The 12,965-nt window shown below is 35.5% G+C and overlaps 1 protein-coding gene across 1 annotated transcript in view; it reads left to right on the plus strand.

The window, feature by feature from the left end:
- Nucleotides 1–599: 599 nt before the first annotated feature.
- The window catches only part of LOC127812028 (disease resistance protein RPV1-like), a 33,681-nt gene continuing 21,315 nt past the window's right edge, over nucleotides 600–12,965 (plus strand). The window contains exon 1 of the mRNA XM_052352286.1: nucleotides 600–1,181. Coding sequence (XP_052208246.1) covers nucleotides 868–1,181 — 314 coding nt within the window. The 5' untranslated portion in view covers nucleotides 600–867. The remainder of the gene's footprint in view (nucleotides 1,182–12,965) is intronic.

Here is a 12,965-nt window from a genome sequence, read left to right on the forward strand (position 1 = left end):
GGGTGAGAGAGATTGAGGGCAAACGAGAGCAAGGGCCGAGCCCTAGCGAGAGCAAGAGAGATCCAGCGAGGGCGAGCGAGAGCAAGAGACAAGCAGAGAGCAAGGGCGAGGGCGGGCGGACGAGCGAGAGGCAACAAGGGTAAGAGAGAGTGAGAGCGAGGTTGAGAGAGGAAGGAGAAGAAAAGGGGAGAAGGGTTTGCAAGCAAGGCAATTGGGCTGGGGTGGGCTAGCCTCAGGTGGGCTGGGCTCAAGTGGGAAAGGTTGTATATAATATATATTATATATACATATTATACATATTATATTATATATATATTCGATTCGGTTCGGTTACCCACCATTTGGTTCGGTTTCGGTTCGGGTTTTGGTTTGGTTTTAGTGAAAACCATAACCAAATCATACCCATTGAAACAGTGTTCGATTTTTCCCAAAACCAAATCATTACCCAGTCAAACGATTTTTAACCGCGTTGACCGATTCAATTTCGGTTCGATTCCCCACAATTTCGATTACAATTGCCATCCCTACGTAGAAGGCATTTTGGTACATATAGGGTCCCACGGACAATGCTAGACAAACAACTCCCTAGCCAACTTATTTGACAACCTAATTTATTCCCATCCCATATACATGAAATTACAAAACAAGTTGTCAAAAAGGAAAAAGTAGATAAATTAAGTTTGAGAACCGGCCGGAGAGGGAAAAAATGGAGGAAAAAGACGGTGTTGTGGAGTCGACTCCGGCGTTCCGGCTAAAATGGGACGTGTTCTTGAGCTTAAGAGGCGAACATACCGGAGACGGATTCACTAATGATCTCTACAATAGTATCTTCTCGAATGGAATCGAGTCTTTGTAGACAATGAAGAAATGGATTGGGGCGACGAAATAGCGCCGAGTTTGCTAGAAGCGATTGAGGATTCGGCTGCAGCAATTGCTGTTATATCACCTAAGTATGCATCCTCCCGGTGGTGCTTGGAGGAGTTGGCGAGAATTTGCGAGGTGAGAAAACTTGTGCTTTCGGTGTTCTTTGAAGTTGATCCGTCGGATGTACGGAGATTGAAAGTACCATTTAAGAAGGACATTGAGGATCTGGAGAGAAGATTTGGAGTGGAAAAAGTGGTGAGATGGAGGAACGCCATGGAAAGAGTTGGAGGGATTTCTGGCTGGGTTTACAACCACAGGTTCTCTCTTTAACCCTTTGTCTTTTTGTACGTAATTGAAGATCAGGTTTGATTTTTTTTTTTTTCATGTTATTAGTATATTTACAAGGTTATAATCTATGAGGATTACATGATAATAAACATAATTTAGCAATCTTCAAAATTTGAAATTGGTGCTTTTGGCTTTTATTAAGAACACCAATCTTGATTCGTGAGAATTTTTGGGCCTATCTATTAGAATAGGAGAATTGGATCCCCCTATATATCATTCTATTGATTCATTTTGTCCGAGATCGAGGAGAAAAGCTTCGATCTACGTATGAAACAAAAGGGTCCTAACAATTTGTCAAATAAGAATAAATGAATTTGGAAATATGTATTAGATGAAAATAAGGAGTATAATGGAACCAAGTTTCAATTTTCTTTTAATAGAAATATTACAGTAGGAGTAGGAGATTTTGCAATCGTAATATAGATCTTCATTGTTCATAGTTTAGACTTTTTTATTATAATTTTCATGAATTTTGAAGGTCTTTTAGTGTATGGTATATGTTTTGACTAGATGAATTTATGAGACCAAATACGTGTCCATTCTCCTTTTTAATAATGTTTTTTTTTTAATTTTATTTAAAAAAAAAAATAGAGTTTCGACGATGAAAACATATTATTATTGATAGGAAATTTCAATAAGCTCGAGATGTGATAAAGTCTCGTAAGAGCCAATCATGTATCCATAAAAAAAAAAAAAAATTGGTGGATAATCTAGTTATATAATTGTTTTTTTCTTTTGGAACGATGGAAAAGTAATTAATTAAAAAATAAAATAAATAATTAATAGAGTGTTGAGCGCCCAACGCCCGATGAAGGAATCTTTCAAAGTCCTGAATAGTCATGCAATTATCTCCTTAATTCAAATGTGGTGTAGTTAGTCAAGCAAGAATTTTTCATTGGTAGATGATTTATTTGACTTTAGTACTCCCATCATTTTTAGAATGTTTACATTAATAAGCCAAATACTCTGATCGAGGGTTCCAAGAAATAAATGAAGTTTTGAAATAAAGAGGCCGTAGCTACTTAAACGTGCATCACATATTTATCTCTATTAATTTGGCCATGTAAAATTGGGTAGGCAAACTCGAGTTCGGATATATCGATTTATCTGTCTGGCAATATATATATACTAGGGTATACCCATGCCTAAAGACACGGTGTAAATAATATTAAAATTAAAATATAATTATAATTTATATATATTATATTAAAAATTATAAAAAAAATTCTTGTATTAAACACTCTACAAAACTCAAATAATAAACAAACATATAAGTATTATAATGTTCACCAGTATATTACAAATTAAAATATAAGAGCAAGTAAAAAAAAATTGTAAACACTGAATAAAAAATAAAAATAAAAATTATTGTATATACTTGTTAACATTTTATAATAAAAAGAAAAAAAATTACTAAATTTATATAATAAGTACATCAATAAGTGTTATACAATAAATACCAGCCGTCGTTGGCTGCCATGGGCATGACCGTGAGTGGTCGGGAACCCTTGTGTTCCCGAACTTTGTGTTCCCAACTCTTGTGTCTAAATTAAAAAATAAAATTAATAAAATAAATAAATTTTTTTTAAATATTTAAAAAAAAAAAATAAAAAATGAAGGGAATCCGACCTGTAAAACCCACCCATCAATAATTTTCAAACAACACTAACCAAAAGTTTAATTCAACCAAACCAATACTTATTTTACATTGTCCCGCATAATATAAATAATTTAAAAATAATTATTTTTACATCAATTAATCTAGAGGAGAAACCCAGTAAACGCTTATACCTGCGTCACCTCTTTGGCTGCCTCCCTTACTCTAAAATCCACCCATCAACAATGTCATTTCCCCCCATTTTCTCTTCTTTTTTTTTTCATATTTCATATAATTTTTTTTTTCTTTTTTTCCTTTTTTTTCTTTTCTTTCTTTATTTTTTTTTCCTTCCCATCTTTTTCTTTCTCCCACCCATGCCAGTTGCCTCCGACTACCGATTGAGGGTTCCTTGAACCCCCCATAGTCACCGATCGGGGGCGATAGGTCGGTTGTTATCGGCGGCCAACCGATGCGAGCACCGTTGTCGCCCCCCACCGCCGTGAGTAGCATTTATCGTTTGTTGCTCCCCCGCCGCGAGCACATCGTGCGAGTGTATGTGTGTATATGTGTATATATATATGTATGCGTATGTATGTGTATATATGCCTCTGTATGTATATTCATGTGTGAGAGAGTGAGTGGGTGGGTATGTGAAAGAGAGAAAGAAAGAAAAAAGTTGGGCGGAAAGTCTAATTCATCTCAGCCATTCACCAACATTCAAAACTCATCTCAATCATAGGATTGTATCTCTAATACATTTTAGATATTTTCAAAAAATCATTCTGTTTTATTATATAAATAGTTACCACGCGTTTTTATTTTTAATCGACAGAGAACACGATGATAGAGTTAGGAACTTGCCTTGAAATGACCAATTATCAACTTGTACGAACTCCCGCTAGCTCGAAACCTTATTGGCTGCCACCCTGTACCTTGATTCTATTTTCGAGCCTCTGACACGTTCATCGAGCTCCAAATTAATTTTCAAAAAGATACATATATATATGTTGCTGCTGAAACATTGTTGATTATTTATTCGTGGGAAGTTTTGTGGGTGCGTTAATATACAAATTTATTATTGCTGCTTGCTTGTTGGGTCTATAGTATTTTCAGGGGGTTTGCTGTTATTATAGTTATATATATTTGTACAGTTATTCCAACAGGTAATCCCAAATGTCAAAATCACATAAATCATACAATGTTGTGTTGTATGTGATGACCATGCATCGATGTTTTGGATGAAAGTCAAATAGTTTCAATACACAAAATAATTTAAATATCATTTTTTTATAATTTTATTTTTATCGATAATTTAATTTAAATATTATTTTTAAATAAACAAAATTAAATTTACACAATAAAAAAAGAAAATGGCTATAATGCTTTTGATTAATTTTAAATAATTACATATAATTCTATTATTACAAATCATTGACAATTATGGCTAAGTAAAAGAAATTTGTACCACTTGATAATTTGGGAAGGAAAAATAGATAAAAAAGTAAAAAAATATAACCACCAACTTTAAATATACCTTAAACCTAAACAAAATCTCAATTTATTCCAAAAAAGTACAAAAATCAATTCGTCCATAACACAACAAAATCTATTTCATTTTTGAATTTTGGGTAAGATAATTTTTAAAGAATTAACTTTGTTAAGTTTTCTTATTTTTGTCTTAGTAAACATGGTTTTTTTTATTGACATTTTAAATAATAATTTTTTAAAATTTATTGTTTTTTTATTTAATATAATTTTTTATTGAATTTTAAAACACTATATTTGTATTCTAATTTTTAAAGTTAAAATTATTTTACTTTCACAATTAAAGATAAATTTGAGATTAATTTGATTTTGTTACTTTAAAATAAATTGAATTGTGCTTACGTTATGGACTTATTGGCTTTTTAATTTTCTTTAGAGGTTAATTAATTTCTTTAGTAGTTAAATTCCTTTACTTTTTTTCCTATTTTTTCCTTTAAATTATTAATTGTCGTTACTTTAAGTTTGAAAAAAATAAAAAAATTTCTTCCTTCCTCTTCTTCTTCATGAGCACAACTCGCTGCGCACAGAGCCGCCGCCGATCAGCGCTGCCTGGGCCTCATCCGGCCACCGTTGCAGCCAGCTTCGCCACCGCTGGCCGCCTCCGACCGCCGCGAGCCATCGTAGTTGGTCCCTTACGTCTCCAGCCATCGACCGTCGCAGCTGCTTCAGCCATCGCTGGCCACCAACGCTCCTGGCCACTTCGCTGCGGCCGCCTTCCACCTCCGCTGAGATCCTAGCCAACCGCTTTCCACCTCCGTTGAGACCACTGCTGCACGGCCGCCCTTATCGCTGGTTCGCCCCTTACAGACTGCTGGTTCGCCCCTGCCGCTGGCTCGGTGTGTATATAGATATATATATATATATGTGGCTGTGTGTGTATATGAAAAATGGTTGTGCTGTGGGTGTGTTTGGAGGGAAGATGGCTGCGTTGTGCGTGGCTGTGGGCGGATATATGTGTATATAGATTTATATATGTGCCTGTGTGTATAGAAAAAATGGCTGCGTGGCTGTGGGCGGGAAAATTTTTAATCCCAGCCATCAATCCATCAGAAATTGATCCTAGGCATTGAAATGTCTTCCTTTGAGACATTTTCAAAAACCATCCTGTTTTATTATATAGATATATATATAATTGGCCATCCATCCCAACTCACGAAACTGCATGCATGCGGCCCTAACCCTAACCCGGACATGCCCTAATTTCATGTTCACAACACGTCTAGGTTGTCTGTCGATCGAGCCACTTTTTCAAAATAGGAGCCAACTAGCTAGGGCCAGGCCTATCCCATAAAATGTTGATCAAGCTGGTCCTAGTGAAGAGTAGGCCATGCGTACTCTTTATTCATGTTAAGGTTAAGAAAGAAATTCAAGACAAGAAGAACACTCAATAACTTTCCCTATATTTTTGGTTTTTATTTTGTCTACAAATTGGTAATTATGTACAAATTAATTGTATAATTGATTTGAATAATAACACTAGTTTTAAAATTTAGCTAGGTGGAGTGATTATGGGAGTATTTGTTTTATATAATTTGTGTGTTGCACAAAATACAGAAATGCACACACACACTGATACCACTGACGTCTTTTTCGAACCCAACAACAGAGATATAATCGGTACTGAAAAATAAACACAAGTAGCAAACACACAAAGACAAAAAGTAAAGAACACGAGAGATTTTACCGTGGTTCACCCAAAAAAGAGCTACGTCCACGTTGAGTTCCAATGAGAAGAGCTCAGTGCACTATATGAGAAATAGAGATTACACCCACGAAAGAAGCTCACAAAACACTCTGAACAATATTGATTTGATAAACAAAATCGCTCAAAATCACTAATATAGATGAGGGCACAACTATCAAACTAGAAAGAAAATCATATGTACACAGACCTTGTAAAGAGCTTTACTAACCAAAACGAGGGACACTACAAAAAAAATGATTTTTTGCCGCAGTTTAGAAAATCGCTGCAAAAAAACGTTTTTTGTGACAGTTTTTTTTACATTTTGCAGCAGTTTTCAAAAATCGTCGCAAAATTCACTAAAGCATTTAATTTTGCGACGGTTTTTGAAAATCGTCGTTAAATTAACAAAATAATTAAAAAATTAAATTAAATTTCACGACGATTTCTTAGAAATCGTCACTAAATTAAAAAATAATTAAATAATTAAATAATATTTGTGTCAATTTTTGAGAAACCGCTGCTAAATTCAAAAATAATTAAATAATAAAATAATTAAAATTAATCACAAAATTATTAAAAAATAAAATGAAATTTAACAAAATTTTAATAATTTTAAAAAATATATAAAATCTTCTTTTTATATATTAATTTTAAAATCACAAAATTTTAATATTAATTTGTTTAATTTAACTCAATTAATTTATTTTTAATTTATATTTTATATTAAAATAATGAATTAATTAAATTTATTCTTTTATATTAAATTTTAATAATGAATTAATTAATGTTTTTTAATTTATATTAAAATATATAAAATATAATTCTATAAAATAATGATTGTATTTGTATATAAATTATATGTGCGCACATAAGACAAGTGGGCTTCACAGATCAAGCGGTTCGCTCATGCATGCGCGTAGGAGAAGTCTGAGGATCGAAACTTGGGGTTGGGAAGGGGGCGGAATTAATTTCCAGCCGGCCACGTGGCGCGCGCGCAAGGAGGGCTGCGGCGCGGGCGGGGCCGAGTCTGCTAAAATTTAAAAAATAATTTTTTAATTTTAGTGATAGTTTTGAAACCGCCACTAAAATAATTTAAATTAATAATTTTTTTTTGCGGCGGTTTTGAAACCGCCGCTAAAATTAAAAAAATATTTTTTTTTATTTTTCGCTAAAATTTAAAAATTAAAAATATTTTTTTTTTAATTTTAGCGACGATTTTGAAACTGCTGTTAAATATTTTAAAAACCGCTGCTAAATCACATATTTAGCGGCGGTTTTTAAACCGCTGCAAAAAATGTTACTTAGCGGCGGTTATTCTAGTGGTTGTTGAAAATCGCCGCTAAATACTCCGCGACGGCTAGTTAAATTACTTTTAACCGCCGCTAAATGCAAAAAAAATCGCCGCTAAAAGTCATTTTTTTTGTAATGGGAAGCCACAAGGCTACCTCAAACGAAAAACACCAGAAGAACTTACCTTCTTCCTCTCTTTTCTTTCTCTGCTCCTAGGCCTTACCTTCTTCTTTCTGTCAATGGCGAAATCGGGGTATATCAGATGCCGCTTCAAATCTTGAGAGAAAGATAAATAGCTATCTTGGACAGATGAGATGAGGCAGCATAAAGCAAGATGGAGGGCTGTGATCAAATCGTGCAACATGATATTTCTCAGCACAGAAGGCTCAGATAGGCGCCATCTGGAATGCACGGATGGTTGCCACGTGGCCATCCATTGGGTGCCAAAAGGAAGCCCGAGGTTGCCTACGCGACCTTCTAGCTCCTGCAATTAAATGGTGCCGCTTTGATGCTTCACACGAAAACAACAATCTCCACCTTTAAAGCATCAACCATATGGGTAACCTCACATTCTCATATTATGTGCAGCATGCTCATATTCTCACCTTCACTGCTCGTGTAGGTTAATTAACCTACTCCGACATGCAGCAAGCCCAAACAGTGCTTGAACTTAGCTGCAGTTACTACCTTTGTTCCAATGTCGGTTGGGTTATCCTCAGTAGGCACTTTAAGGATTATAACAGTTCCATCACTCACCTGATTTCTTACAAAATGATACTTTACATCAACATGTTTAGTTCTTTCATGGTAAACATGATTTTTACATAAATGAATAGCACTCTGACTATCAGAAAATACCTTGACCTTACCCTGTAACAGATTGATTTCCCGCAAGAGACCTTGAAGCCAAATGGCTTCCTTAACAGCATTAGTAACAGCCACATACTCTGTTTCAGTGGAAGACAGAGCTATCAAAGGCTACAGTTGAGACTTCCAGCTAAAATAATTACCTCATAAGGTGAAAAAATATGCTGTGGTGGACTTATGAGAGTCTCTATTTCTTGCAAAATTTGAGTCTACATATCCCACTAGTTCAAGAGTATCACTCATTATCTCAAAATTTAAGCCAGCATGTAATGAACCATTAATGTATTTTAATACATATTTTAAAGCTTCCCAGTGAGGTTTTCCAAGGTTAGACATAAACCTACTAAGTAGGGATATAGAATATGCTAGATCTGGCCTAGTGCTTATCATGGAATACATTATGGTCCCAATTATATTGGCGTATGATATATTTTCTATTTTAAGAGTTTCTGATTCAGATGATGGACATTGAGTTTTAGAAAGTATAAAATGTCCAGCTAAGGGAACATTAACAATTTTACACTCAGCCATACCAAATTTTTGAACAGTTTTAAGTAGGTAATCATGCTGGTGTATTTTCAGTTTGCTTTTACTTTTCTTTCTTTCTACTGTCATCCCTAAGATTTTCTTAGCTGGTCCTAGATCTTTCATGTCAAAGTTAGTATTTAACAGAGACTTTAATTCACATATTTTTGACTTGGACTTGCTAATGATCAAGATATCATCAACATACAATAAGAGATAAACAGGGATATCAGATAGTATGTAGTAAAAACAGCTATCATATTTACTTCAGTTAAAACCAATCTTAGCAGCAAAATTATCAAACTTTTTGTACCATTGCCTAGGAGATTGTTTTAATCCATACAATGATTTTTTAAGTAAGCAGACATGATCAGGATGATTATTGTCAATGTACCCAACAGGTTGTTCCATGTAAATTATCTCATCTATGTCTCCATGTAAAAATGCAGTTTTGACATCCATTTGTTCAAGTTCCAAGTCAAATTGCACTTCAACAGCAAGCATCATACGTATGGTTTTAAATTTAACTACTGGTGAAAAGATTTCAGTGTAGTCTATTCCTTATCTTTGAGAAAAACCTTTAGCTACAAGTCTTACTTTAAATCTTAGAGGATCAGATGGAGACATTCCTTCTTTAAGTTTAAACAACCATTTACATTTAATTAACTTCTGCTTATCAGGTCTTGAAACTAGTTTCCTGGTCTCATTGACTTTTAAAGAGGTCATTTCATCATCCATTCCCTATTTCCACTTAGTGTTGTCATGGGAGCTGACAGCCTCCTCATAGTAGGTAGGCTCACTGCTCCTCATTTTCATTTTGGAAACTAAGGCACAGAATGCCAGTTCTGAATATGCATATCTAACAGAAGGCTTAATAGACCTCCTTACTCGGCCTCGGGTGAGTTGATAGTTACTGAGGTCTTGTTGAGGAGAGTCAAACTCCTCAACCTCAGGCTCATCAGGTTGAGCCTCATGATCACTATCTTGATAAGAGGTTTCTTCTTGGTTTAAGGGCTCATCAAAGGTGTGGGGGTAATGAATGGGTGAAGCTACAAGATGATCCTGTTACTCCACCTCAATCTGAGTACTTCTACTTATTATAAAGTCATTAGGGCTGCTAGGTCTTGGGTTATCTTCATTATTGTCAGTTTTGCATGGAAAGATTGATTCATTAAATTTTACATCTCGGCTAATAATGATTTTAACTCCACCTGAAGTTCTGTCCCATAGCCTATAACCCTTGGTTCCCTCTTGATATCCAACAAAAACACATTTAATAGCCATGGGATCTAATTTTCCTACTGATTGATGGGCATAAGCCTCACAACCAAACACTCTTAGATAGTCTAAGTTCAATTGTCTCCCAGTCCATTACTCATCTGGACACTTAAAATTAATAACAATCGAAGGGCTCCTATTCACTAGGTGAGAAGCTGTAGACAGGGCTTCTCCCCAAAAAGTTTTAGGCATTCCAACAGTAAACAAAAGGCATCTAATCTTCTCTAAGAGGGTTCTATTCATCTTCTCAACAACCCCATTTTGCTGAGGGGTGTTCCTTACTATTCTATGCCTAAGAATACCATGGGTTGTACATAATTCATCAAAATCTCTATTACAAAATACCAATCCATTATCTGTTCTTAGAGTTTTGATCTTTCTATCAGTTTGGTTTTCAATCAAAGTTTTCCATGATCTAAATTCTCTAGAGTTTGATCCTTAGATTTCATTAAAAATATCCATACCTTTCTAGAAAAATCATCAATTATGGACAAGAAATACATGTTTCCACCGTGTGAGAGAACTTGGGAGGGACCCCAAAGGTCTGCATGTAAGTACTCTAGGCATGCCTTCGCCAAGTGAGTTCCTTTTGGGAAACTCAGCCTGTGTTGCTTGCCTAGTGTACATGGCTCACAGAAGCCTAAGGCATCTGCAGACACTGGACCAAGGTACTCTTGGTTTGATAGTGCCTGTAGCCCTTTCTGGCTCATATGACCAAGTCTCAAGTGCCATAGATCTGTTCTATCAGATTTAACTATGCATGTAGATGGAATATGACAATAGCCATTCAACACGTATATGCCATATTTCTTTGTACCAGAGAGAATAAGGTCATCATTCTTAAACACATGCAAGAAACCATTTTCAGCTTTATAGGAAAACCCTAATTCATCTAAGGCGCTAAGAGAAAAAGTTTCGTTTTAATTTAGGTATCTCACATCAGTTAACATTCTAATCTTGTTATCATGCAATTTCAGAGAGATGTCATCTATACCTTTAATTTTACATGAATGATTATTTTCCATAAACACAGTACCAGTTTCTTTAGTGCTAAAGTTTTGAAACTAATCTATATTTGGACACATGTGAAAAGAGCATCCTGAATCCATAATCCATTAATTAACAGTTTATGTATAAGAAACATTTAAAACTTCAGCTAGAGAGTTTGAATTACTGGCAGCTACTGTTACATTCCCACCCTGTTTCTATTTCTTAATAAAATCATAGCAGTATTTCTTAATGTGGCCCTCTTTCCCACAGCGGTAGTATTTCCATTAAGATTGTTTTTGTTTTCCCTTCTTTCCATTATGTTTTCCCTTATGTCCTGTACCACCATTTTGATTGTTGTTAAAACTATTTTGACCCTTTTCAAGTTTACCCTTAACAAATAAATTGTTACTTAGTTTCTTAGAAGTATTAAGTTCTAACTCCCTTGCCTTGATTCTAGAGATTACTAGTTCTAAGGTGGGCATAATACCGGTATACTGTAAAGCATGTTTAACTACATTGTAATTCTCAGGTAATGAGTTTAATAGTATCATTAGCTCACTGGTGTCTCCTAAGGCTTGGTCAGTTCCTCTTAACATCAATGTAAGTTTAGTAAATTCATCTATATTATCACCCATAGACTTTGATGCATTCATTTTAAAATTGAATAACATACCTTTCAGATAAACTAAGTTAGAAGTAGAAACAACAACATACAAAGATTCAAGTCTATTCCATAAATCAAGGGGGTTAGTCATACCGTCTACCTTCCTGATAATAGTATCCCCCAAATGGAGAAATATCAAGTTGAATGCCTCTTCCCTTATCTCATCGGTCCTAGCTGATTGCTCAGTGGACCATTTTCTGTCATCCGGTTCAAGTGCAATAAACACTTTTGTGATAAGAGAGTAATACTCTCATCTTCTTTTTCCAACTTTCGAAATCCCCCTTTCCATCAAATGTACCGATTTTAAATCGGGTGACTCTTCAAAAAAACCTTAGAGATTCAAAATAGGACTAATCGAGCGAAGAACAACCCTAAACCGACTCTAAGTGGAATAAAACAAAGACTCTCTCAGTGCGTATCAAAGAAATGGCTCTGATACCACTTGTTGCGCAAAATATAGAAACACACACACACACACTGATACCACTGACGCATTTTTCGAACCCAACAATAGAGATATAATCGGTACTGAAAAATAAACACAAGCAGCAAACACACAAAGGCAGAAAGTAAAGAACACGAGAGATTTTACCATGGTTCACCCAAAAAAGGGCTACGTCCACGTTGAGCTCCGATGAGAAGAGCTCACTGCACTATATGAGAAATAGAGATTACACCCACAGAAGAAGCTCACAAAGCACTCTGCACAATACTGATTTGATAAACAAAATCGCCCAAAATCACTAATACAGATTAGGGCATAACTATCAAACCAGAAAGAAAATCATACGTACACAGACCTTGTACAGAGCTTTACTAACCAAAACGAGGGAAGCCATAAGGCTACCTCAAATGAAAAACACCCGAAGAACTTACCTTCTTCCTCTCTTTTCTCTCTCTGCTCCTCGGCCTTACCTTCTTCTTTCTGTCAATGGCGAAATCAGGGTATATCAGATGCCGCTTCAAATCCCGAGAGAGATAAATAGCTATCTTGGACGGATGAGATAAGGCAGCATAAAACAAGATGGAGGGTTGGGATCAAATCGTGCAACACGATATTTCTTAGCACGGAAGGCTCAGATAGACGCCATCTGGAATGCACAGATGGTTTCCACATGGCCATCCATTGGGCGCCAAAAAGGCAGCCCGAGGTTGCCTACGCGACCTTCTAGCTCATGCAATTAAACGGTGCCGCTTTGATGCTTCACACGAAAACAACATTGTGAATAGGAAATTTATAATAATAATAAGAAGAAAAATCCTTTTTTTTTGTGGCGGTTGGGGGGTGACCGTGGTGCGGTGAGAATGGCGAT

Source organism: Diospyros lotus, chromosome 10 (genome assembly GCF_014633365.1).
Source record: "Diospyros lotus cultivar Yz01 chromosome 10, ASM1463336v1, whole genome shotgun sequence".
In the NCBI taxonomy this organism is placed as follows: domain Eukaryota; kingdom Viridiplantae; phylum Streptophyta; class Magnoliopsida; order Ericales; family Ebenaceae; genus Diospyros; species Diospyros lotus.